The sequence below is a fragment of the Aquila chrysaetos genome, chromosome 24 (genome assembly GCF_900496995.4).
Source record: "Aquila chrysaetos chrysaetos chromosome 24, bAquChr1.4, whole genome shotgun sequence".
Taxonomy (NCBI): domain Eukaryota; kingdom Metazoa; phylum Chordata; class Aves; order Accipitriformes; family Accipitridae; genus Aquila; species Aquila chrysaetos.
The window spans coordinates 3541325-3568114 of NC_044027.1; the positions used below are offsets into that span (position 1 = coordinate 3541325).

Below are 26790 nucleotides of genomic sequence, written 5' to 3' on the forward strand. Positions count from 1 at the left end.
TTCCCTTTTGCATGTTCTTTACTGGGTTAAAATGGGGTGGAAATTAGTAATGCATCGTGCAAAACTTTTGAGTGGCCCAAATCTTCCTCCCCACAGTGCAATGAAACCAAAACCTCCACAAAGTTTGTGAAAAATACAGCAGCAGGGCCTGGGATAGCCCAGCCCTGGCTGGTCAGGGGTGGCCGCGATGCTGCAAGGGACCCCCAGCCGGGGAACGCCCGACCCCGAGGCTGCCAGTCTTTTTGGGCTCTCCCTCCTGCCGAGCACAAGTCCTCCATCAGCCCCGCTGCCAGACCAGGCTGCTGTCAGACGCACAAAAAGAGGCAGCTTTGACCCATCAGTATTTTCTAGCTGAGAGAAAATGAAAATATTTCATTACTAGTTCCCAGTTTGTGGCGATGCTACATTCAGCAGCACGGCCGCAAGAGAGAACAAAAGAGGCCAGCCGGCTTTCTCCACGGCATCGCAGGCTGTAGGTAGCAACTGCCCTGCCTGTGAGTGGATTTTTTCTTTTTCAGTAAATTTATTTCTTTAGGAAAATAAGCAGTACGCATTTTATTAGCGTGGCTGGGAACTTCCAGGGTGTAAAACGGGGGCAGAGCTGTACTGACAGCACGTCCCTACAATCGGTCGCAGCCGCCTGTTAAAGGTTGTCGCTTCGGTAATAAAAGCTTTTCTGATTTCTGCAATTACACGTGCACGCACAAAGCCGGCCCGACACAAAACCGCGGTAAATGTTTACAATGGGATAAAGCTGGAGCAAGCAGGAACGCGGCTTCGCAGCGGGCAGACAAAGCGGGGCTCACCGCGCTCCGCGCCGGCTCGTGCGGGACAGCAAGCAGCCGCAGGCCGTGGGCTTACAAGCTGTCCCGCTGCTCTGCCGGCCCCGAGGGTTCCCGACCTCCCCCCCGATCCACTGGGTCTGCAGTGAGGGACCCCAAAAGCACAGCCACCAGCACTGCTGCGACGCCAGCCCGCCAGCACCACATCAAAATCCTTCAAAGTTTGTTTGGTTTTGTCGTACGCCGGAGAACGGGCGGGATCCCCGAGCAGCCACGGCTGCGCCGAGCACGCGGGAGGGTTGGGGACAGCAGAGGTGACCCAGCTTTCCCAGCAGCGAGCAAAGCAGCCCACCGTATCCCACGGGGATTCGCTCCGCCACCCCACCCGCTCACCAGCAAACTCCCAATACCTGCAGCACCAGCCCCCTGCGGCCCCGAGGGTGCTCCGTCCATGGGACACAGCTCGGACCCGCGTCCCAGCCTGCCTCCGGCACTCTGCAAGCCCCGGAGCAGCAGGCACGCAGCCCCCCGCCATCTCCTCCCGAACACTCACCTGGGGAGTGCAAAGGACGCTGCTATCGGGTCCCAGAGCCACCCTTCGCCCCCGTCCCCCGACCTGCTCGCAGGGTGCGTAATGGCTGCTCGGCCCCGGTGAGTCTCGGTTCCAGGAAGGTGACAGGCAGCGAGAGCGGCGGGCTCGGGCAAGCGCCCCGGGGAGCCCACCAGTAAGTAACAAATGTAAAAATAAACCCACGGAGAGACTAGATTTACTGTGCCTCTGTGTTCCCTGCACAGAGAGAGAAACCCTTCCTCTGCATCCCATGAACGAAATTAAAACCCCTCCAGCACAAAACAAATTTACGATCTGCTCCATCTCCCCTACGTCCCAGCGTGCCAGGGCACAGCTCCCCCGGCACCCCCATGGCAAATGGACATTTCAGCAGGGAGACAAAAAGTCCAGCTATTCCCCCCAGGACATCTTGCACCCTGACTGGAACAAACTTTGCTCGTCAGGACTTTCCGGGGGGGTGGATGGTTTGGGTGCTCTGATTTGGCAGGGGTAAAAAAAGCAACGCAGGCACGGCGGAGGAGGTGAGCTGCCCAATGGCACAAAGAGCTTCCCATCAGAAAGGAAAATGGATTTTTAAAAATTTGGGATCCCTGCTCCTACCTATTACTCTGCTCCAAAGGGATTTCACCTCCTGCGTGAGATGCCAGATCAGATGCCAAGGGCGAGCCCCCAGCCCCGCGGGAGGGCAGCCCCAGCAGCGGCTCTGCCAGTCGTGATTAAACAAATAAACAGCACGAAGGGAGATGCTGGTAAAAATGTGTCACTCGCAAATGATTTAGAAAACTGTCTTTAGCCTGCCCACGTTTGTCAAAGGACAGCAGCTATTTTTAACACAAAGCCTCTGAAATCGCAGGCTTTAAAAAAAAAAAAGTACTGTATCAGTGTCAACAGAATGGATTCTGTACAAAATTAAATTGAACTAAAAGGAAATTGCATGAATTACAAACACGAGTTATTGGCTCAATAGGAGAGTAACTGAGTGATATTATCTGGTCTGTGCTATGGAGAAAATCACATTAGCTGAGCTAATGGTCCTTTTTCACTCCTAAAATCTATTACTCCAGATTTGCTTTGGAAGTCAAGTGTTTTCCATGCTGAAGGTACTTCACAAGATGTAACCGAGACTCGAACAATATGCGGCCACGGTCTGTAATTTTTCCTGGGCAGCATCCCTCACTGGCACCAAAACCCCTGCATAAAACACTGGAAATCATTAGGCGGAGGTGGAAAGAAGCAAAGCTTTGTATTTATTTGCGCATTTCACACGAAAACCTCTCCTTTACGGCTCCCTGGGTGATGCATCCCTCGGTTTCTCTCTTCCGCCACTAACTTTGTTGGTGTTTAACTGCGGGGGTCCCCCCGGGGAGGGGGCGAACACCCAGCTCCACGCAGGGGCTGTGCTCCATCACCCGCCTTGCTGTTCCCTGATCCCAGGTTTACCAGCACCCAGGGGGGGGTGTGAAATCCCCCAGATCCCCCCACAGCCCCACCAGCCGCCCCGGCACAGCACCGTGGGGCTGCCAGACGGCTGCGGGACCCCACGGCACAAGCCCCGCTGCTGGGAGGGCTCCGCTGAGCAGCAGCTTCAGCCCCCAGAGACCCAAATCTGCCCAGGACGGGTTGGACACGGGACTCGGAGGCACGGGCAGGACCCGCCATGGCTGCTGGGGAAGACGTAATCTCAGTGACAAGGTTCATCCGCTCTTAGGTCCCAGCAAGCGACAGAGTTTAGCGCTGACCCGGGTCCCAAACTCTCTCTCTCTCTGGCCGCGTGTTATCGCGATGCTGTCACTGCAGTTTGCTAGAAAAACCCCAGCCCCTCTTGGACAGGCAAACATCCATGGGTGCCACGCAAGTTTTCCTGCCCGGACCCCGCGCTTGCTTCCCGGCGGTGCTGCGGGGACACGGGGCTGGCCGGAGCGATGCTGTCACACCGGACAGAAATCGCCCGTCGCCACCGAAAAGGCGGTGGGAGTTGCGTGACGGGGCAGGAGTGTCCCCATCCATGCCACGGCGGGGGACGAGGGATGGGGACCCCAAGCCCTGAGCGCCGCAGAGTCCCGAACACCCACAGACAGCCCCAAGCCCTGCGGACACACGCGTGTGCCGGGGGCTGGTCATGGCACCCGGGGCCCTGTGCCCATCTGTGCTGGCCCACGGTGTCTGTCTGTGCCAGCACAGCATGTCCGTCTGTCCGTCCACAGTGTCTGTGCTGTGACCCCCAGTGCCGTGTCGGGGGGGGGGGGGGGGGGGGGGCTGCCAGCCTATACCCTGCTGTCGTCCCCCCTGTATCCCCGACCCAGAGCACCCGGTGGGGGCCGGGGCTGTGTGCCGGGACAGGGGACGGGTCCCACCGGGAGCCACCGTGACCTGCGGGAAGGGGCGAGAAACCTTCCCGGGTGGGTGGGATGGGGGTCCCGGGGAGGGGGGCTTCAGTGGGGCAACTCTCGGTAGCCAGGTCAAGGGTCGGGGGGGATGGGGGGAGGATGTCGTCCATGGATTAACCCCTTGCCTGCCGGTCCTGGGCCCCCGGGGGTGCCCGTGGCTTAACCCCTTGTCTGCCGGACCCTCCCTCGCCCCGACCCGGCTGCCGGCGCGGGGTGGGGGGGGGGCTCTCGGAGGAGAGTTTGCAGCCCCTAACTTTGCAGAGGGGACGGGGCTGTGCAGGGAGATGGACCCTGCACCGCACCCCCCCTTTCCTCTTTTTCCTTCTCCTATTTAAGCAAATGGGCTTTGGGGGGGGGGGGGTCCTGCCAGGCGCCCCCCCCCCCCCCAACCCTCTCAGCCCAGCCGGGCTCGGTGACCACGACCCGGCAGGATGCTCGTCGCCCCGGGAGGATGCTCATCGCCCCGGGGTCGTTTCGTTGTGTGTCCCCCCTCCCCAACCGCCGGGCAATGCCCGTCCTCACACCACACCCCCCCCCGGGGCCGTGCCCCCCGCCCGTGCCCCCGCCCGCACTCACGGCTCCGCCGCGCTGCAGCGCTGCGCCCCGGTCCTCGGTGCCGCCGCTCTCGGTGCTGCCGCCGGTGCCGGTGCGGGCTCCGCCGCCGCGCCCGGCTCAGGTCCGCTCCATGTCCCCAGCGCCTCCGGTGGGAGCTGCCCCGGCGCCGGGCGGAGAGAGGGAGCGAGGAGGAGGAGGAGGAGGGGAGGAGGAGGGGAGGAGGAGGAGGAGGAGGAGGAGGAGGAGGAGGGACACCGGTCCAGCCAGCCAGCAGCCGGCTCCGGGGCGGCCCCTCTGGCCCGTCCCCTCCCCTCGGGACCCCCTGCCCCGCCGGGGGACCCACGCGTGACACCGCCGGGAGCCCCCGGACTGTTCCCACCCTCTGCCCTGGAGTCCTCTGGTGGGGTTGAGACACCCCTAAAGATTAAGGCACGACTCGGTGGAGTCCTGGGAGGCACCCCGGGACCCCCGTCTGTCCCTGCAGGGATCGGTCCTACCCACTCCCAGCGAGGGACTGGAACAATGCCTGGCTTGCAGAAAGCACAGCCCACAGCTCCGGGGGGGGGGGGGGGGGGGGGGGGAGTCCCAAAACCATGGCACGCCAAGTGACAGACCCCAAAGCCTGGCTTCCAGCCTCTCCTCCCCACCTCACCCCCAATTTTCTGCTCCTTCACCCAGACCACTGCAACCAGCCCGGAGCCACAAGACTGTCATGGGTCTGGGAGACAACGTTGGCACGGAGCAGGGGGGGCAAGGGGCAGCCAGCTGCCCTCCAGACAGCCAGCCAGCATTCCCGCACATGAGCTGGGGGGGACACACACACGCTTGTGCTGAGCAGATAACCCAGCTGGGAGCTCGGGTGTATCGACAGGCAAACAGGGCTCTGGTTGGGCCTTTGCTGCCCTCGGCCGCTGAGGAGCTCACCCTGTACCCCTCATCCTGCACCCCACGCCCTGCATCCCATCAACGGCTCCACCAGGAATGCCATCACCCGCCTTCCCGAAGGAAAAAAATGCTTCATTCAGAGCAAAATGGTGCTCCAGCTGGAGAGCGAGGGGGTTGGTTTGGACAAACAAATGTTGACAAACAGTCTTTTTTGTATAATGAAATCTTTAAATGTTATGTCAACATTGAAGGAGAACTGTTTACATTTTACCAACGGGGAAAATTCCCATTGACTCGAAGCCATTTCCTCCCCCACACCGTTATTTTCTTCCATGGGAATTTTCTTTTTTCCAAACATTGTTTTCACCCAGTCCCAGGAGCAGAAGACAAGAGCTTGGGCTCCCGGGACTCCCGGCTCCCGTAGCTGCTACACACTAACCAGGAACATGGGGTTTCTGGAGGGGTTCAGGCACCCACACCCATATCCACCCCAACACACGGTCCCCCCTTGCTCTGTGCCCACCACACAGGAATGAGCAGAGCTGGGCAGAGCCAGGCAAGAAGTTATCTGGGAGTTTCCCATCTGGTATCTTCACCCAGAGGATTAAACACAAAGCGTGACAGTGTTTGGAAACGAAAGGCAGCAAGTGGGCTGCACTGACAGACCCCAAAACGTAAAGGCACTCAGTGATACATGTTCCCATTTCACAGATGGAGAAACTGAGGCCCAGAGAAGACACAGCATTCCTGGGCCTGTGCAGCAAGTACCAAACATGCAGCAGGGAAGGATGCAAAGGCAGCTCCCCCTGCACCAGCCAGGCCCCCTCCAGCCCCTCTGAAGCCCCCTCCCCAGCTGGGGGGGGACTGGGACGACTGGCTGCCCCCAGTGCCATCCCATGCACGGGCAGTGCAGGCAGCTTCATGCACCCACCGAAGCCACCGGCCCCTCTCTGCCGGCGCTGCCAGCTGCCAACGCTCTCATCCCCGCGGCTTGAGAGAAGACCCCGAGAGGTCACGTGAGGGAGACGGTTATCGGCGGCCAAGCGAGCGCCGAGCGCGCAGGCGAGCTCGCAGAGACCTCCGTGCGCTCCTGGGGCTGCGGCTGCCCCAGCGAGGCCCCCCGAGCCGCTCCAGGGACAGGAGAAGGCGGGAGGCGCATCCCCCAAACTGGACAGGGAAACAATTAACAAAGGGGCCGAGGAACAGCACGACTGAGCCAAAAAAGAGGGAGCGGGAGCTTTGTTCGGGTCGTCATAGCAACAGCCAGGCCGGAGCAGCAGCCACAGACTTTCACTTTCCTTTCCTTCCTCCCCGTCCCCAGTGGCCGTGGTGGCCGTGGTGGTCTTCCCTGCCCACTGCCTGGCAGGTCCCGCCAGGCGCTAGCCACACCGCGGTCCCCTGGGTCCATCATCACCTCCCAGATGGGCACCAGGAGGTGGTGGCCCAACTGCCCATCCCCAGGTGTCACCACCCGTGCACCCATGGGTCCTGTCCCCACCCTGGCTCTGCTCCTCCCCACGTTCTCCTTTGAGCCACATCAGCTCCACCCACAGCTCCTTCTCTCCACCTCATTGTGAAGCATCCCCGGGACCCATGGGGCATCCCCAGGATGTGCAGGGCAACCCCAGGACCATGGGCACGAGGTGTCAGGACGGACACGATGGTACAGAGACAGTCCCCATCCTTTCAGACAGGGCCGTAGAGGGCCCGCTCAGCTCCTGCTCCATCTCTCCCTACCTGGCTGCACCCGGGCAAGCAACCAGGGCTGCTCCCACCCTGCGATCCCTCTCCCGGCTTTCTGCTTCCCTCAGCAGAAGGAAGCCGGGACAATGGGTGGAGGGACCAGAAAAACTGGTGGGGGCAAAGATCCCGCTGCCGCCAGCGCAAGGAGCACGGAGGGGAAAGGCACGGCCAGCGCTCGCCTTCCTTTTCCCAAGCCCCCCACCCTGCTGCGGAGCCTGCAGTGCCGCTGGCCGCAGGAGCCGTGCCTCCTGCTTTGTGCTGGCTGCGAATCCCGGCCTCCCGATCGCAGGATACTGGTGACTGAGTCATGGAAATGGTTCAGACAATGGCTTGGCCCCTTTATAACTGGCCGGAGGGGGCAAAGCAGGGAGAACAAATCCGACCTTGCTTCCTGCGCGGAAGCGGACCCATTGTTTGGAAATGGGCATGTGCTTTACTCCTCACCAGCCTGGGAAAGCTGCAAAGCAATTGCTAACGGGGAGCAAGCTGCGTGGGTCCTGCCAGCTGCCACCGTGGCTCCCCGCCTCACGCGCTGCCTGTGAAAAATCTAGGGAAGATGCAGCTGAAGGTGCTACCGTTGCCCGCAAGGTCGCTGCCATGCACCGCACCCCCCCCCAGGGGCTGTTTGGCCAGCAAGTTGCTTAGCTGGCCCAGGCTGGCGTGGTGGCAATGCCTGAGCTGACATGGTGGCAGTGCCCTGTGGTGGCAGCACCCCGGCAAGCCACGTGCCAGCTCAGCTCCTCGCTGTATTGGCGCGGTTGGGCTCATCGGGCCCCTCTCCTGCTCCCCTTCCCTGCTCCCGTCAGAGCCCTCCTTCACAGTACGCAGTAGGAGAGGGGGTACCTCTGGGCATTTCACAAACACCACTGATCTCACCAAAAATAACGAGCACAGTGTTATCCTTGCACTGGCCCTGGGGATGCGAAGCACCCCAAGAAGCAGCCCCAAGGCTTCGGGAAAGCAGCAGCACAAGCGGGGCCGGGGGAAGGAGAGAAGCCAAGGAGCAGCTCAGGAGCCTTGGCCATCCGTGGATGGGGGAGATGATGGGGTCCAAATTTTCCCCAGCTCCCGCCTCCAGACCTGCCTCGTGCATTCCGCGATAACCCAATGCATGCGGGACGAGGGCAATCCCACAGTGTCCCCATCTGCAAGCCGAGGGGCGGCGGGCAGCCACGCTGCTTTTCTCAGAAAGGAGGAGCTGTGCCGGACTGGTGAGCAAGCAGAGGGACCCAAAAAGGTCCCTTGTAACCCAGCAGACTCAGTGACAAGCCCTCAGCCAAAAGGTTCCAAGGCTGGACATGCCCCGGTGAGGCCAGCACCGTGTCCCCGGCCACGTCACTCGTCACTCGGTGAGAACCGACTCCTGGGGAGCCGTACCAGGCGCACGCACTGTGGTCTCGCACGGGCAGACAGACAGACATCTGCAGCCCATTAAACCCAAGCTGATATGACAATACTAAAGGAGAAGCTCAAACCCTCTGGAACCGCGGCGGCTCTGGGGCTGTCCTCAGTTCACTCCATTGTATCCGGCTCTCATAGTCCATAGGGCTGAGGGACGTGGCACGTCAAGGGCCAGGGCTCCGACAGCGACCTGTCTCGTCCAGCCCTCTGCATCCCCAGGTGACGGGCAGCTTGTTGTGATAGTCTTGTACCCGCTTTGTGCCGCCCAGGTGCTGCCTTTCCCTGCGTCTGCCTCCCTGGCAGATCTCCTACAGCCCCTGCCTGCCCACCACCCCTGGTTTTGGGGCTCAGCGTGGGACAACGGCTGGGTCATGTGCACTGGGGGACGATCGCTGTGAAAGCAGCACATCCCAAACCCTCTCCGAGCTGGCAGCTTCTCCGCCTGCTCCCCCGCTTGGCGCCTGCCCTCGTGGGCTCCTAGCAGGGTGGTGGGTGAGCTCCAGGAATTAACCTACCAATTATTTCCACCCAAACACCACAATTTATCCTGGCCACTTCAGAGGCGTTTCCAGCGGCTGGGAGCTCCGTGCTGCCTTCCTCCCCGGCGCTGGCAGTGCCCGGCTACTGCAGGGAGTCGGGGATGTGTGAGCGAGTCCGCCCACAGCGTAACAGGCTCTAATCTGGGCATAATAAAACCAAGATGTTCCAGGATTGCTCTGTGGGGAGCGTGCTCGGAGCAGCTCAGTTCTTAGCCAATGCTCAAAGAGAGATTGTCCAAAAAGCAAAGTAAAATTGAGCAGATAATGATTCTGTAGGAAAGCAGAGCTGGGGTGGCATGGGCTGAAATCGCAGGTGAACTCAAGCTGGTGCATGAGCAGAAATACCTGGGCAGAACATTTAGAAATGACCAAAACGCTCCCTGTGGCAGACACAGCACGCGATGCTGTGGCTGCAAGTGTTTGGACACCGTGCTAAAATCCTGCATCCCACTGCTCTGGCCTCCTCCCCGCCCAGCCGCCAGCCTCTGCCGAGGGCGATGTGCTGGTGGAAGAGCGTGGCTTTGGCCAGCATCGCCTGCAGGCAGGACACGGAGGAGATGCCACCACCTGGCTCACAGGGAAGGTGTGTGGCCAGGGCAGGTGATGGAGAACAGACCCGGGACCAGAGCCACATTTTGGGTCTGGAAGGGGGATTTTCAGAAAGCCCCTGGCTCTCCGGCTGTCTGAGAGCTTGGTGCCAGATTGGCACCTCCAAAAGACACTGAAATCACCCGCTGCTTCCAAAACTATCGCAGCTACAAGCAGCCAAAGCACCCCAGGCAGAGCCGAGCGCCTGCTGCAACTGCAGCTGCCAGCACCCCAGCTCCGGCGGGGCTCCCATCCACCGCCACTGTCCTCGCCCCGCACCGGCTGCCCGACCCTGGGGGTACCCGCCGCATCCCCCCGCAAGGCGGCACGCGTAACACAGCCGGACCCGTGCGTGCCAACAACCCTGCCGGGGACTTTCAGCTCCAAACAGGGATTCGACGGGGAGAGGAAACAAAGCGGCATCACATCTCTGTAACTCTCTATTCCCAACCTGAATGCTGCTGTTGTTTTTAATCCAGGCCGATGCGAATCATCCTCCCCGGAGCACAGCCCAGCAGGCTGGACCAGGCTAGCCACACACGCAGCACTGGCCGATGGCTGCTCTCCTAAGGGAAAGCCACGGGGTGGGGAGGACGCAGCCAGCCTGGCAGCCTCCCCAGACCATCCCCAGCCGCCCCCACGCCGCAGGGCTGGGGCGGCAGACGGGGCAGGGGGCTGCGTCGAGGCGTCTGCGGTGGGGGAGCGTGGGGAGGGAAGCGCGGAAGGGTGATGCTGAGCAGGCTGAGCCGAAGAGACGCGTGGGGAGGGAGGGAATGGCCGGACCACACAGCGGGACCGGAGGGGGCCGAGGCCGGAGGGCAGCACGGGAGCAAAGCCGCATCCCCAGGCTGCAGCTGACCTCCACGCACCACCCGAGACGGCACGGCACTGGGGGGGCCGAGTCCATCGCCTCTGATTCAAAGGCGAAACTGGGTTCCCCAGGGCCTTTGCTCCCAGGCTCCGGCACCCTCCGCCAACCCGGCTCCAGCGGGGACCCGCAGCACCGCCACCCGGGCCGGGACCCTCCAGCTCAGCCCCGACAGAGGGGCTTTTCTTGTCCCCTGCCTTTGTTTTCTATTTAGTGCTTTTGTTCTCCCCTCTTTGGTCCTTTGTTCCAGCTTGTCCTTTGTTCCGACGCCTTTGGTTTCTCTTCCCTTTGATGCTTTGTCACTCCCTTCATCTTGGTGCTTTTCTTTCCCCGGGTTTTTAAGCTGGCGGTTGTTTTCTCTCGCTGCTCTGTGCTTGGCATTTTTATCCTTTCTCCTGCCTGGTCCACTCCTCAGGTCACATGGGCCCGGCCCGGATTGTCTTCAAATCCCCATTTGTCTTGTTTTGGTGCCTGGATTTCCCTGCCTTTATGTCCTTTTTCTTAAGAGACTCTTAGCGATTTCTTCTCCTCAGTGAGGGAAGGGGGGGGGGGGGTCGGGGCTTAATTAATTAGCGAGTGTAATCTTTAGATGCGTGGCACTGCAGGACGTGTGGAGCATCATTATTATTGTCATTAGGATGTTAAGGGTTAGCAAGGGTTTAAATACCAGCTAATTGCAGCAAAGAGCTCCAACTTTGCAAAATTATATCAGAAAGAGCCAGACTTGGTTTTGCCCACCAGGCTTGGGAGAAGAGAGAAATTCCTAACACAGACAGGCAGGCAGAGGATGAACAGAGGCAACACATCCTGGCCCCAGCCCCGAGGGCTGGGTGATGGTCAGAAAGGGCTGCCCAGAGCAAGGAGCGGGCTGCTGCACTCGCCTCTCCCAAGAAGACCAAAGAGCATCATCCTGTCTCTGGGGATTTTAAATGCAGAGATTGGTCACTCCCCAGCATGGCAGAGCTCAGGGGAGCCGGTGATCCAGTGCCAGCACGAGGGGTGCGGGTGCAAGGGCAGAGCTGCTGCCCTGGGGAGGATGGAGCGGGTTAAAGCCCCCCCGGCTGGCGATTTTTGCTGCCGCCCATCGCTCAGCGGGGCCAACGCACCCTTTGGAAATAGGGACCTGCAGCGCGTTTGGCCTGGCCAAGCTCCTGCGACGGGTAGGGCAGGACACAGACCACGGGGCTGCTTCTCTGGCAAGCCACAGAGGGTACAAGGGCTCTAAGCTGGGGAGAACGACTGTTCCTGCACTCGCTTTGCACCTCGAGACACAGGTCAGAGCACGTGTACAAACACAACCGCAAAATCAGATACCAGGCTGTCAGGATTAGGGAACCGTTTTCCTGAGAACAACTTCAATGTAAGATGCTGCCACTTTGCTTTGATTTAGTGCCCCAAATACTTCTCCCGCAGCACCGTGTCCTCAGCATCTGTTCGTGCCATGATTCACTAGCTGGGCAGGAAAGGGCAGGATGCAACCCTGCTCACCACGGCACCTCTGAGACATCACATCGCTCTCGCTCACCACGGTCAAACGAAACCCGGGATCCATTTTTACCAGCACCAAACCACCCCTCCCCGACACACGCCATCCCCACCACGCAGGTTTAAAGCAGCTGTAGCTGCACAACAGCTGTTGAACGGAGGAAGCAGCCAAACTTAGCAACAGGATGTACCCTCAGATAACGTGATCAATATCAGAAAATGCAGCTTTTCAAGTTAGAGCTAAAGCCATCTGCTAAAACTGGGTGTCTCAGGAGATCGGCACCGATACGGGGCGTCTTTGACTCTGTCTTCGCAACACCCTGATTTCTCCTCGCCCAAGTCACTTACAGTAACTGGGTGACGTCCCCACGGTTTGTGGCAGCTCGTGGTGGGGCAGCGTAGGAGGGATAGCTTTCTGAGTGTGGGACCAGAGGGGAAAATGGCACGAGCATGCCGGGAGCTCCAGGAAAGGACGGGTGCCTTGTGGGAACATCACTCCCTGCCCAAAAGGACAGATCCAGCTGGATCAGAAAGCGTCTGGGTGCTGCAGACAGGGTACTTTGATAACACGCCCTGCAATAACAACTCCACGCTGTTGGTAAATGCGCTGGTGCGTAACCACATTAGCATGACCCCGGGCTTGCAACGCAGCCAGCCCATTACCAGGCAGGACCAGACACCGGGAGACCACCGGGAAGGCCCCAAAGGAGAGTTTTCTGGGCGAGAGCTGGATGAAACCTGTACCAGCTCCACTAAAACCCAGGAACCATTGCAGGCACAGAAAGCGAGCTCTCCATCGTGGGCTAGGAAAGCCTGTCTGATGGGAGCAGCCAGCTCCTATGGCACATCCCAAGGGCTGCTGCTGTTTTACACCAGCCGAGGATGCGGGATGCTGGGGACAGCAATGGTCCAGCAACCTGTACAAGCAGAAGGCAAGACAAAGAGGGCACAGAGCAGAGCCCCATCCTGCCCGAGCCTCGTTGGTCGTGGCAGCGCCTGCACAGTCCCCGCATAACAAGAAAAAAGGGGAGTCACCAGCCCACCCTTTCCTGTGGCCCCAGGTTGTGCAAAAACCTGAGCTTGGTGGTTGGCAGGAAGAGGCTGGATCGGTTGGGGACATCCTCACTCAGGGCAGACAGACTCTGCTCTGGGAGACAGCGGTGTCTGAGCAGGGTAGAACCGGTGTCCAAGCATGGTAGAACCGTGACCTGCAGATTAACCACTCCAAACCGTGCCATTGCCTCAGCTCACCAGGGCTGGTCCATGGCCACGGAGCAGGGGATGGGCGCACAGGGATGCCAGGGAGCCATGCCTGGCAGCAGCCGGGCAGCTCTGCCAGGACCTGGGGGGGTTCTCAGCCCAGCTGGCACCTCTGTCCCTGCCCGCACACTTCAGAGGTTAAAAACTTAACTGTTTGAAATGAATGCAGCTGGAAAAAGCCATCTTTCTGGTCTGCCCGGTTCTGGTTTCAGTGCAGCTGGCCGAATGCAAAGCTCGGGGCTGATAAGCCCTGGACGTGAGTCATAAAACACGCCACCCCAGAGCCATCGGCTCCAGCTCCTACCGCAGTGCCAGCCCTGCCACGGCTGCCCAGCGGTGCTGGGGGCCCAGCCTGGCCCTTGCAGGAGCCAGCATCGACTAATGTTCATCCATCACCGAAGCCGCATCGTTCCTGGCATCGGCAGGTCGGCTCAGCCAGCTCTGCCCACCCACCCTCTTGCTCTGCCCTGCTCTCCGAAGGGCTAAACCTGTTTTTATGACAGAGCTGGCACCAGGAAGGCAAAAAGAACCAAACCCCCCTCATCTCTCTATCTGCAGCCATGCAAGGAATATTGTTCAGTGCAGCACAAAAGCATCCCTGAAAATAGAAGCGCCAGGGCCAGGCCTGCCAGTGGCTGTGTGAGATAACGTCTACTTGCAAACAGTGTGCCTTTGTGCCGCTGTCACTGTCCCCATTGTTCAGGAGCCTATTGCCTCGGGGATATTGTTCCCTTCTTTTGTCTCAGCCCGGCTCCTTTTTGTTTGACTTTACTTACCATTTCATTCCTCTCCTTTGTGCTGGGGTTCTTTCTTTTGTCTCTCTCTCTCTCCCTTTTCTCTGTGTGATTTGTATTTAGCAATTGTTCCCGGCCTGTTGGAAACAAAATGTACTCCGGGCTCTTTTCTCTCCTCCATTCATTACCTATTCAGGTGGGTTTGTCTGCCCATAGGTAACCGGGAGGAGTGGGGGCCTCCAGGAGCTCCCACACCTCTGAACGAGCCGGGGTGCAGGAGAAGGCTGGCAATGGCCTTTGGGGACGGCGGGGTCACCGTGTCCCCGAGCCCGGCACCGGGTTCCCCTCTCCCTCAGTGACAAACAAGCACTGGAAAAAGGATAAATGGGACCCCAACTCACTGCTGCCCCGCTCTCAGCAGATGAGCCGAGGATGCTGACACAGACACGATGGTGACCATGGGCCATAGCCACACGCCTAGCTGGGAAGCAGAGGCACGGAGAGGTACCCAGGTCCAGCGCAGCCGGGGAAGCAGAGGCACAGAGAGGCGCAGTGCACTGCCTGCCCTGACTGCCAGAGCCAGGATGGGGATCTGAGCCCTGATCCACACCGGGTCCAAGCCCGGCCAGACAGCCCTGGCCCTGGTGGTCCCCAGTTAACGACAACCTTGGCTCTCCCCCGTGCCTGTCTTTTGAGAGCCAGTGAAGGGACAAGGAGAGCATTCAATGTCAGGAAACACCAAGGCTGCCTTGCAGCAACGTTCCCACCGCCCTGACCCCCCGCCAGCGTCTCCCCCATGCTGCACAGTGACTGGGTGCCCTCCGAGAGGAACCCTTGAGGCTGCAGGGTGGGCAGCCACCCCCACCCCGCTGCCAGACACCAGTGCCCAGGGCTGCTGCAGCCCACCTGGCAAAGCAGGGAGGGGATTCACCCCTCTGCTCCAAGACAGCCCCTGGCAGCTTCTGGGGACCACAGGGAAGCAGAAAGCAGCTGAGGGCTCGATCCTTGGGGATGGCTGGATGTGGCCAGGAGACAGGGAGAAGAGAGCAGAGGCATCCGGGAAGCAGCTCAAAGGTCCCCGAAGTGCCCCAGCTGCTGCAGGATGGTGGGGTCCCCTTGCACTCCATCCCCTTCTGCTGCCTCTGTCCCCTCCTGCCTCCTCCCAGGCCCACCCTCCCACAGAGCATTGGGGGGTGTCTGCAGCGACCTGGGGGGTGTCTGCAGCGACCAGGGTGGGCACAGCCACTGGGGCTGTTTCTAACCCCACGAGGAGGAGGATACACCAGGAAACCTTCAGGGAGTGCCGTGACGGCGAGAGCTGACAAGTGGCCATCCCCGGAGACAACAAAGCCCCGCTGTTCTCCGGGGCACGGACCGCATGACCTAACGGGACTTTTCCATCCCTCCCGCTGATGAAACCCCGAGGATCAAAGCCTGCTAGAAACCACCTCCTTCTCCTCTCAGGCACAACCCGCACGGACGGGGAGACCACAGGGACCCCCGAGACTCACCCCACGAGCGAGGGATGGGAGCCGTGTGAGCGGGCTGGGGGGAGAGCCAGCAGCGGGTCCTCGGGGATGGTGTGAGCCCCCCGAACGCAGACGGCCCCGGGGCCGCAGGACGGGGCTGCGGGGGGGCGTGCCTGGGAATAAAGGGAGCAGACTGTGGTCTATTGTTTCATTGTTATGGCTTCAAAGGACAATGGGGCATTGTTGTCTCTGGGGATCCCATTGTTTGCTTTCGCTGCAGATCCCAGCCGCGCAGTGGATGGAGGTTTCCCGAGGGCCAGGCAGGCTCCGTGTGTGGGACACTAAATAACGAGGCAGGCATGTTTCCCTCCCCACCCCCTCCCCACCACCCTTCCTAAAAAGGCACGGCACACTGCAGCCCGCCTGTGCCCGCGCTGGCCGGGGCACGGCCCGGCACAGCACGGGCAGAGGCACCAGGACCACCCATCCGAGCGGGAAGCACGCAGAGAAACCCCCACACCCCACGGAGATGGGGCGAGAGCAGGGAGGGTTCACCGCGGCGGGGCTGAGATCGCTCTCTCCATCCCTGCGGACTCCAGCAAACCTGTGCCAGGGTGAGGGGAAAAAACCCACCCAGCATTTACGGCGGGAGCCGAAGTCCCATCTGCTGCCAGGAGCCATCCACCTCTACAGCAGAGAAGGATGGAGCTGCTGCGCTGGTGCTGGCTGGCAGCCCGGGGAGGTGCCCAGGCTCCAGCCGCGCTGGATGGGGCTGTGGCCCCGCTGCCTTCCCAGCGACATTTGCTGGTGCTCCCCTCCCCGTACCCGCAGGACTTGCACCGTGGCTGCCTTGCAACATCCCTACGTTTTTGCTGCCTCCTCTCAACACACAGCATCCCCTAAAGCCCGACATCCCTCCGGCACACAGACCAAAGGGCGTTTGCTGTTGTCCACTGCAAAGCCCAACTTCTCCATCAGTACCAAGGAAAAGGTACTTGGTGGCATCAAAGGGACTCGGGAAAGGATGACGCAGCCCTGTGTCCTCCTTTCACTGTTTGTGCAGCACCCCAGGCCCAGGACTTATTTGCATAGCTCCTTCCTATGTAAAAATAAATCTGGGTGCTATACAAAAGCTGGGGGAGGGGGAAGGAGAAGGGAGCCATCTCCAGCCCGCAGCTGAGCCCTCCAGAGCCTGCCACTGTGATGCCAGAGGTGTGCTGGGAGATTGATGGAGCAGGAAAAAGATACGCTCTCCCCGGAGACACCCTTTCTGCTGCTCACAACAGCTGGTGAAGGGAGTAACTTCGCTACCGTGCCCCACCACCATGCAGGGAGCTAGGCTCAGACCCAGCAGAACCCAGGGGTCCGACCACCCTCCCACATAACCTGCAGAGAGGTCCCAGGCAAGCTGGAAGAGCTGGCTTGCACGGCCTGGCCCCCCATGCTCCCTCCCTGCTTCTTGGACGGCAGTCCTCTCGCCGGAGGGCTGAGAGGCTGCACAAGGTCTGGGCTCACATCAGCTGCCATCGAGCATCTTTCCCCACCGCCCAAATGCACCTTGGTGCTGCCTGGGCACCAGCCGACCCCCCAGTCTTGTCACCCTCGGAGGGGGAAGAGCCCAGCCCAGACTGTCAGTAGCCCCAGGCCAAGCTCGGCTTCGCAAGAACAAATAACAGGGTTCAGGTTTTTCAAAGGGAGGGAAGCAACTGCAGATAATAAAGGTATAAATTCAACCCGGGTTTGTTTGTTTATGTTTTAATCCTGGGAATTCCCACTGCGTCTAATCAGAAGATGAGGGTGGACCTTGCCTCTCAAATGCCTCTAAGATTAATTTCTGGAAAAAGCACTGAGGGATTTGTTTGGGGATCAATAGAAGCTCTTTGGGAAAAACACTAAGGTGTGATAAGAGGCACTGGATCTTGGCACTGCCACACTGCGTGCATCTAACCAAATCCCTCTGCTCCCCAGGGCCTCACATCGCCGCCGCGGAGCAAGGGGATGTTTCCTCCCTTGAGGAGCCCAGCTGCAGCCTGCAGAGGCCACGCACGCCAGGTACCAAGGGTACCCATCCCCTGGGGACTGCACCCTGCGGCTCTGCGAGCTCTGGCGCTTCTTTGGCTGCTTCTGCTGTGATCCCTGGGTCTCCTGGGGACTTGCTCTCATCCTCTCAAGCCACCAGCCCACGGGAGGTGGCAGTGACCAGCTCCCCATCAGGGCCGGACCGACCCCAGCGTGGGTACACACAGATCAGCCTGTGCAATGTGCCAACCCTACTCCAGGTGCTGGCAGGAGCTGGCAGCAAGCCTGTCCTGCTCCAGGGGCTCTGTCATGCTCCCGGCAAGTGTTATTTACACAAATGTGCATGCACGCACATATAGGCATACACGCACACGCTCTCTCCCCCTTGAATAGTACAATTTCCTCTCAGATAAAGAGCTCCTACCGCAGCCCCCCTTTCCCTCTCCCCCCAAACTTGTGCATGTCTCATGCACCCATTTCGGAGCCCACCTTGGGCTCTGATATTATCTCACTTCCTCGATATGAATATTAGCTCTGTTGTTGATCTACGATAAAGGGATGGGCTCCAAAACACTGTATTTCGGGGAGGAGGCAGTGGTGCAATACGGTCTGCTGTGCCCCAGCTGAGAACAAAGCCTTTTCAAGAGCGGATACTGGTACCTGCTGTACTGCTAACTCGACAGCCCATCTTCACCAAAGCGTGGCTCCCGTTGGCGCTGCCCTCCTGTCCCCCCCGACACCTGCACGTGGCAAGGCGGAGGGGGCCCCGAGAGCAGCTCAGGGGTGCTTGTGCTCCGCAGGGTGACAAGCCCTCAAGGAGCAGAGAGCAGCTCCGCAGGTGCCACTGACACAAACCACGGTGAGGCACGCTGGATGTCCCTGTGCAGTGGGGGACCCTGGTGTCTGGGTCAAATGCTCAGGGTATGGCAGCTGGTCAAATTTCCCCTCTATTTTGTAGCATCTTAATGTACAAAATGCAACTGAGGTCTGGCGCACCCTTTAAGATCCCTCACCAGCTGCACCTAGCCTACTTCTAGCTCAGTTTACAAGGTGAAAAATGACCACCTGAACAGTCTCCTTAACTCTTAATCCACCCAACAGGGAGCACAGGGAAGGAGAGAAGTGTCCCCAGAAAACTCAGATTTATTTACGAACCAGATTGCCTGGCAGCAGGAGAGCCAGAGACAGCAGGTCGGTGCACAGCACTGTTCCACTCAGCTGAGGACATCACACCACTCCATCAGCCATCACCCCCCCAGGGGACTACTAGATATTGCTCCTATTTCACAGACAAGAGACTGAAGAATAGCAGATAAGGCAAAATTCTGAAAAGCAGCAGGCCAGAATCAGGGCTGGACCCACAGGAAAGCTCAGTCTGCTTTTGAAGCTCTGGCCCTTGCAGTAAGGCAAACCTTTCTGCAAACCTGATCTCATATGCCTTTTCTGGTGAGACAGGCAAAACCTGGAATAGGACCCTAGTCTGTGTCTTAATAAATACTTGCATGTGAATAAAATAAACTGCCCAAATCTGAAGCTATCTCGTGGCTTTGTTTTACCACGTCTATACCCCAAATCCTGCAGTTAGATGACAGCCTGCCCCACGGAGCAGAGCTGTAAAAAATGATCTCTATCTCTGCTGCAGACGAACCAGTATCATTGCAGGAGAAGCCCAGAAAACATTACCCACCGTGATCGCTGTGCTGGGTGGGAACACAGCCCAAAGACAAGTGCAGGAAAATTGGGCTTAAATATCGCAGCTCAAGGCACAGGAGGGAAGACCACCTATGGGAACAAGGTTGTCTTTTGGGTGACGGAGTTTGCTAACGATACCTTGGTCTGAAATCCATCCAGACTATTGTGCATGGGGAATCAGTGAACAACACCCTCCCTGCAGCCCAGGTTACTGCTGGCAAGAAAAGCAGCAACATTGACCAACTTCAGCGAAGCAAGTCCAGCTCCTTGCACGAAGGGGCCTGCTGGTATGCGAGGCAGCGGCGCGGGGGGGCGGGCGTTGCTGCTGCTAATGTGGCAGAGTTTCCCTGCTGAGGGCAGGCAAAACGCCCATGACTCATTTTTCCAAGAGATGTTACAAACAATAGTAACGATGCCCCTGGTGGGTATGAATGTGAAAAGACACGACGGGGGGGCAGCCATGCTGGGCACCTTGTGTGTGGGCTGCCAACGGAGGGTACTGCCACGAACAAAACCTGCTGGAGCCAGTTTTTGGCATTGTGTGCGACCAGAGCCCTTTTGCAAGGACTTTGGGGAAGAAGGGCAAAATGGCTGCCCAGCAAACTCCTCTCCCTGTGGCATCCTATCTGCTTGTGACGGGTACCAACCCCATCTTCAGCCAAAGAGGGCATCGGGTTTATTGCCCACGCAGAAAAATGGAAAAACCAATCCCGGACAGTTCCATCCCCATGCAAGACTGGAACAAGAACAGGCAGGGAATTTAGGAAAGCATTACAATGCTTTAAGGCTGCTCTCCCCCAGCTCCTGCCCCTACTCTCCACACAAGATTTCCATATTCAGATGCTGCCCTAAGGGGACAGCTTCTAAGCTGTTTGAGTCCTTGACCTTCCACTGTTGTCTGTTTGATACTATTATTTTTAGGCACACAATCCTTAAAACATACCAGCACTTGAAATAAGTTCCCAGATAATGTGCACTAAAGCACGAGGTGGCAAGGCTTTGGGAGAAGGGAGCTCTGTGGGATCAAGGGTGGTGGTGGAGCGTGACAGAGGGAAAGTGATTTTCCCCTTGTACAGCCCACGCATCTACACATCCCATCTCCCCATCTACTTATTTTACAGACACTTAGAAGGTTACAGGCCTGAAAAGATGGTAAATGCTGAAGGTAGCCCAAGCTCAGCAAGCAGACACAGGCTATGCAGGCTGTCCATTTCCATTTGCGGTGCTCCTGCCAACACAGACCCATGTCCTGCCTGAGGATGGAGCCCACTGCATCCCATGAAGCCTGAGCAAAATTGCAGTGATGCCTTTCAAGAGCTAGGAAGGGCACCAAGAAACACCTGCAGGCAGCTGGTTGGCTCAGAGGTTTAGGTTCAAGCATATATAGAATCATCCTAGAAATCATTGCATCCTACCAAAGAACCACGGAAAAACTGTTCCCCTCTGGAAAGGCAAGACCACTCTGCCTCCCTCCTCGGGTGATTCTTTCACAAGCACGGAGAGTCTCATCCCGCAGAAGTACTGGGCTGGGCCAGGGCAAGCAATTCCCAAGTGCAAAAGGGAAGAAATGTAGCCGTTTTCCCAGAACCCCAAAGCCACAGGCAGAGAAAAGGGACAAATATTTACTCAAAGCACCTTCCAGTGTTGTTAAAGGTGTTAACACTTTTAAGAAAGAAGAAAAATCAAACACTACAGAGCCCCACCTGGATCTGAGTGGGCTCTCATCTGCCCACCACAATCAGCGCAATGGTCCCAAACTGAAACACCGCATGGTAGAGAGCTCTGACTTATGTAACCTGTGCCACCATTAGTGCAGAAGCAGGTCTCAATCACTCGCTTTTTAAGAGTGAGCAAGGTCTATTTCTACAAAACAGACATTTGGGTATGGCGAGATGGTATCTAAAACTACCGTCAGCTTGATTTTTGGTTGTGAGAGATATCTGAGTGCTGGCAGCAGCACCAAAACTTTCTCTGGCAAACCCCGCCATAAGCACTTTGTTTCCTAGAGATGTGTGAACACTGCAGCGTAGTATTTGCGCCACAACATGACATCCCACTGCAATATCCAGCACACTGGGACACGCCTAATAATGCCACCTCAAGGCATCCTCTTCAAAAGGAGCCTTTACACCCCCCCCCCCCAACCCACCCCTGTCCCCCCCACCCCCGCACTGGAGGGAAAGGAATTTGCACATTATGGAAAAGTACGATTTGCAAAAGCAAACACAACAGGCTTCAAGGCAGCAGAAAGCCAAGTGATGGGAGTTTTCTAAACACAGAGCCCAACTGTAAGCGTTCACTCTACCTTGCTCCTCCTCACTGCCTCTTGCTCAGCCAAAACCAGAACCTTCTATTCCTCATCCCCTTCTGGAGCAGGACACCCCAGGGTGTGGAAGAGCTTGGGAAGGTGCCGGTGCCCAGGAAATCCAGACACCCTGTCCGGCGGCCACACCATTTGAGAGCAGCCCCGCACCAGACAGCCCAGTTTGCTTTCTTCCAGGTTGTTTGGGAGCCAATAAAGCTGCTTGAATGCTGGGGAACTCTTATGTTCCTGCAGAGGCTTATGACACTTTGCTGGAGGGGCAGGGGGAGCTGGCCGAGTCCGCAGCACCCCCTTCTGTCTACCGCACTCTTCTGCAGCCAGCTTTGAGTCTCATTCTGACACTGCACGGTTAAAGTGGCTCATGAGACGTTACCTTCTTGCTGCCTGCAGCTTGGAAACGCTCAGGAAGCTGGAAGGATTCAGGGTTAAAAAAATCAGCAAGCATTTAGATGAGTCAGTCCTGTGGTTTTTATGAGGACAGACAAGTGCTTCTTGGGAAGCCAGTTCGGCAAAGCCAGAATTGTTTTTTGTGCCCCGTCTATGTGCTGGTAATGCCTAGAAGCTCTGTTCTTGGACCACAACGCTCCATTGCCAGGCGCTCCTCAAACAATGGGGCTGTGTTTCCTCCTGGACATCCACACACGCCTGGACTCTCCTGCAGGCTCTCTGCAGTTTTCACGGCTTCCTGCTGGGGAGCTTCTCCTTTTCTTCTGCAACTCCCCCACGCACATAATTACTGCCTATTTTGGTACCTTATCATGAGATGCTTCAGAGCTGATTAGCCTGGACTTCCTTCCTCCCATCATCAACCTACTCCAATATCGACGTTCATTCGTGCTAATCTGATAATATCAAAGAGCAGAGGAGCTTCAGGAGGCATTATGGTGTCTTGAAGTGCACAATTTGGAGTTGGCAGCAGCACTGCTGATAAGAACAAGCTATTTCTCCTAATGTCCAACTCTTCTCAAAAAGCAGCCGCTTGCCAGCCACGTGCAAAGCGGAAGGACAGACCCTTGTAGGCTCTGAGCCAGTTTTGTTTCAGTGGCCCTGGATAAACTGGAGCCAAGCAATGTGATGCAACACATCCCATTAAATAACCTTTTTCTAAACACAATTAGTAAGAAGTTATACACACTTGGAAAGAGAAACAATTACTTCAAAGTCACTTCAAAATTACTTCAAAGAGAGTCTGCGTTTTTATAGTCACAAGGCCATCATCTGTCTGTAACAACGAAGAGACGTAGGCAGGTCAAATTTTACAGCACTGCATCATAAATACCCCTTACTGCAACACCAAGGATAAAATGGAAAGCAGATGCAAGTGACCTCTTAAAATATTATTTCATTCCATATGTGCTAGCTTCTGGTGATGACTTCTTTTACTAAATGACACTGGTAGGTTATTTCTGTTTACTCTGTGTTGAAAGGACTTCGCAGCTTGTGAGCACAAATACAAAACTACTGACTCCATTAGTAGGCTGTACAGCTGGAGCTGTTTTAGCCACTGTAGTATGTCATGCTGCCTCTCAAAAGTTTCTTACCATGAACGTCTGCTATGATACTCCTGATGTATGACTTCTTGGAATGGGAGGAGCATGCTGGATGATGTCCACCAGAAGACTCATATATTTCTATCCTTTGAGGTAAGAAACCTTCCATCTTGAATTTATTAATTTTCATGCTCAAGATGATACACAAATTTAAGTTTCAAAATACTGAAAGCTTATTAAATGATTTCTAGTGCAACCTGTGTATCAGGATTCATTTCTCTCCCTCCAGGTAATCTTAGTCTCCAAGTTACAATTACAGCCAAAACCTTTTTTCTTTCTTTCCATCAGAAAAGCAGCAGAGGGGACCGCCAGTTCCAAGTAAGCTAGGGAACTTATCTTCTGTTGATGTGATAAGTGATTCAGCTCTCTTGTGGAAACTTAAATAGAACAGCCAGATCCTCAAACCAATAATAAAAATAAACCAACATGATAAAAACCCAACTGATACATCTGATATCCCAACTTATTTAACAGTGCCACGGTTTAATCTAGAGACTGCCCCAAAAAGCAAGAAATTATAGAGTTTTAATCCAAACCAACTGCCCTCTCTGCTTCTCTGACATGAAGATAAAAGATATTTTACAAGAACGCCTACCAGTAAAGTTTGTAAATGCTGGATTACTATACAACAGGCCCAAGTCCCTCACTAGAACCATGCAAGCTCAAGGACCGCATGTCACTTCAGTATCCTGAATGAGCCCACCTTGTTCACCTAACGCAGATGTAACATTCCAGAACACACAGGTGTTTATCAGAGACTGCACAGGTCCACAGTGAAAATCACTTTGAATACATTTCTCCCCCTTCTCTACTCACAGAACGGCATGAGACTGAAAGCAAGCAGATTTACGTTTACAGTTAATGTGAAAAATGTTTATTTGCGAAATACACTGTGCATCGTTTCAAACTACAAAAAAAAAAATCACTCGCACAAAAGAATGTGCAGTTTTCAATTCTGCATGCGACCCCAGTTACACATAACTTCCTGTCTACTAGCTGGTCCTGCTCCCACTAAGCGCTTTATTAACTCCGAAGCACCGCAGCCATTGTTCTAAGCAAAGAACAACAAATCCTAGTTAGAAACACTTTGCAGAAGAGTGATATTGTCCCCTTTTAACATGATCCGACCTGCAACACAGAGAAAGGAAAGGGGGCATTAGAGAGATGCCAGACTCTGATGATAACCTCGCACTTTCAAAAAACATTTCACAACGCCAAAGGTGCTTGCAAGAAAATGCCCACAAGACAACTGACTAGGTTTTTCTCAGTAAACAGAGTCCTTTCCCACCTGGCTGCAGGACTGTAACCATTAGTCATGCAGGGCCCACATTCAAATTTCACACTACAATGTATCAGACACAATCTCCACTGCTGCACTCGCTGTTTGAACAGCACTCTGTCCCCACCAAGAGCCCAAACACATCACTTAGCACAGGCTGCTGTTTCTCCTCGCCAGCAGGTGGTAAATATTGAATACCGCCACACACGTGGTTCCCTGATTTGACTCAGAGATGACACAGCAAGTGTCAAAATTGTTCAGGGCCACCTGCGTTAGACGTAGGTGGGAGGAGTTTGACTGGATCCCTCCAGCCACCCGGGCTGCAGAAAAAGTGCAGCGCAGTCCATCCGTTGTCACCCACATTTGAAAGACAAAAACTCATCCCAGGCAGAGGCAGACTCTTTCTCCTTCACATTCAACAAAACCACCAGCTCAAGAAACAGCAGGAACCGAGACCTAGCCGGTATCCGCTCACTGTACTCCAAACTCAACACTCTTCACACGTTTTGTGCTTTAAAGCCTTGCTACGGGGAAGGCTCACGCAGCCAGGATTCAGGCATCGCTCGGGTTACACAGACATACTGACATACCCAGCTGTTTCCTTGGTTTTGTTTTGGAGTGAATTTCCTCTGCGTCGTCCGGCACCAAGTTCATATATTCATCAAAGCCCTACAAATCAGCAACAAAAGCCCTCGGTGAGCTACGTCCCCTGCTCTAAACTTCAGCAACAACGACACAAGCTATCGTGAGCTGTGCTGACGTGGGCTGCACAATTCAGACTATTAGTGGGAGAGGCACGAGGTATTTCCACCCCCCCCACGCTAGTTTTTCCTGACAGGAAGAAACAGTTGTATGAATTTGAAGAGCAACCAACAAAATACCCAATCCAAAGAGACCCTGATACTCACAATGATGCAGCCTTCTATCCGCATGTTCACTTGCTCATAAAGCCACACCTGGATCCTGGACCTCTGCAAAACAATAGAGGGGGAGAGCAAAACAGGAACATAAACACTCCACGCAATTTTGTTCTCTCCTGTGCATTAAGAACTCCTTGCTGCTGATAGCTTCGTAACACTCGAGGCAGTAACTCTCCCGCGTGGTTTCGCTTACGTCCTCAGTCATCTTTAAGGTGACAGACTATTTTGGAAAGACTCTCTGCCTTCACTGGCGAACATGCAACAGCCCAGGTTTTAAAGACTCTCACGGACAACATCCCTGCACACCCGACTGCAAGAGCAAACGCCTCTTACAAAGGTGACTCCTTAAGGCGAGAAGGAAAAACGCCCAACTCGGAACCAGCTGTTCTTCTCACGCATCGCAACGACAGCAAGTTCTTCACTTCAGCAGAGACCGGCTCCAAAAACCCCATCCCGAACTCGGAAAGACCCATCCGGCATGCCGCCCCGCTCCCCGCACGGCTCTAAGGGCCCTGCGCAAGAAGCACCGGGACGTTCCTCTCACACGGGGCCCAAGCCGCGGCAGCCCGGCGGTACTCACGTTCTGCAGGTAGCGGAAGATGAGGTTCTGGAGCGCAGCGTTAAGGACGCAGCACGGCAGCGACTCCTCGGCCACACGGCCCTTCGGCGCCTCCCGGGCCCACACAGCAGCTCCTGCCCGCCTAGCCCAGGCCCCCGCCCCCCCCCCCGCCACACCGCCCCCCCCCGCCACACGAAGGATACGATGGGCTGCACCATCACCTTCTGCACCTTCTGGCCCTGCCCGCCGTACGCCATGCCTATGGCTACGGCTATGGCTATGGCTGCTGCTGCTGCTGCTGCTGCTGCTGCCGCCGCCGCCGCCCGGCACACGCTCCCGCCGCCGCCGCCGCCGCCGGAAGCCGCGCAGCAGGGCGGGAGGCGCAAGGAGCCCTGGGATGCTGGCGGACCAGGCCGCTCGAGGCGGCTGGGAGGACCGGCGTCTCTACTGCTCCGCGTCGGGGTGGCGAGCAGCGGGGAGCCCCCCCGGGACCCTCTGTGCCCCCCCCGCCCTCCCCACAGACAGACCACGCACCCGCACCTTTCCTGCGCCAGGGTTCGGTAAAAACGCTGTTCGCTGCTGTCATGGGGAACGGCTCAGCCACCGGCGAAGGCGCAGGCGGCCAGGCTACGTTTAATACGGGACCTTCAGGAGAAGACAAGTGTAACGAATATACACGAACATCCCCCTGAGCTGGAAGGCAAGGATGAGGAGCAGAACATACCCCCCTTAATCCAGGAGGAAATAGTTAGTGACCTCCTACGCCCTCTGACTCTCACAAGTCCATGGGACCAGACGGGATCCATCCAAGAGCACTGAGGGAACTGGCGGAGGTCCTTGCCAAGCCACTCTCCATCATCTATCAGCGATCCTGGTCAACAGGGGAGGTCCCAGAGGACTGGAGGCTTGCCAATGTGACGCCCATTCACAAGAAGGGTCGGAGGGAGGATCCGGGGAACTACAGGCCTGTCAGCCTGACCTCAGTACTGGGGAAGATTATGGAACGGTTTGTCTCAAGAGAGCTCACGTGGCAAGTCCGGGACACGCAGGGGATCGGGCCCAGTCAGCATGGGTTTACGAAAGGCAGGTCCTGCTTGACCAACCTGATCTCCTTCTATGACCAGGTGACCCACCTAGTGGATGAGGGAAAGGCCGTGGATGTTATCTTCCTTGACTTCAGC

At 56.8% G+C, this 26790-nt stretch overlaps 2 protein-coding genes across 11 annotated transcripts in view; both read right to left on the reverse strand.

The window, feature by feature from the left end:
• Positions 1 to 21492, reverse strand: part of SOX13 (SRY-box transcription factor 13) — a 43125-nt gene extending 21633 nt beyond the window's left edge. For 3 of the 8 annotated variants that reach the window (XM_029999674.2, XM_029999675.2, XM_029999668.2), the window contains exon 1: positions 4317 to 4483. The gene's annotated coding sequence lies outside the window, so the exon portion shown is untranslated. Of the gene's footprint in view, positions 1 to 1335; positions 1387 to 4316; positions 4484 to 21283 lie in introns of those variants that run through there. The other 5 variants (XM_029999676.2, XM_029999672.2, XM_029999669.2 and 2 more) reach the window with 4 other exon arrangements.
• A 2210-nt stretch (positions 21493 to 23702) lies between these two features.
• LOC115334891 (small nuclear ribonucleoprotein E) lies at positions 23703 to 26095 on the reverse strand. 3 transcript variants are annotated; one of them, XM_029999694.2, is made up of 6 exons: positions 25913 to 26086; positions 25813 to 25867; positions 25631 to 25657; positions 25039 to 25101; positions 24721 to 24799; positions 23703 to 23979 (listed from the first exon to the last, which is right to left on the reverse strand). In XM_029999694.2, the coding sequence occupies exons 2-6, from the start codon at positions 25864 to 25866 to the stop codon at positions 23924 to 23926; spliced, it is 279 nt and encodes a 92-aa protein (XP_029855554.1). In that variant the 5' UTR covers position 25867; positions 25913 to 26086; the 3' UTR covers positions 23703 to 23923. The 3 variants fall into 3 exon arrangements, with proteins under 3 accessions (XP_029855554.1, XP_029855553.1, XP_029855555.1); XM_029999693.2 differs by having other exon boundaries at positions 25910 to 25933; XM_029999695.2 differs by lacking the exon at positions 25631 to 25657 and having other exon boundaries at positions 25831 to 26095.
• Positions 26096 to 26790: the final 695 nt, after the last annotated feature.

Bases quoted from the DNA above. Each gene is read 5' to 3' on its own strand.
- LOC115334891 (XM_029999694.2), bottom strand. From the start codon at position 25,866: ATGGCGTACGGCGGGCAGGGCCAGAAGGTGCAGAAGGTGATGGTGCAG. The intron at 25,102-25,630 runs GTGAGTACCGCC...ATTGTTTTGCAG, and splicing joins TCTTCCGCTACCTGCAGAAC to AGGTCCAGGATCCAGGTGTG. The intron at 23,980-24,720 runs GTATGTCAGTAT...TCTGTGTTGCAG, and splicing joins AAAACCAAGGAAACAGCTGG to GTCGGATCATGTTAAAAGGG.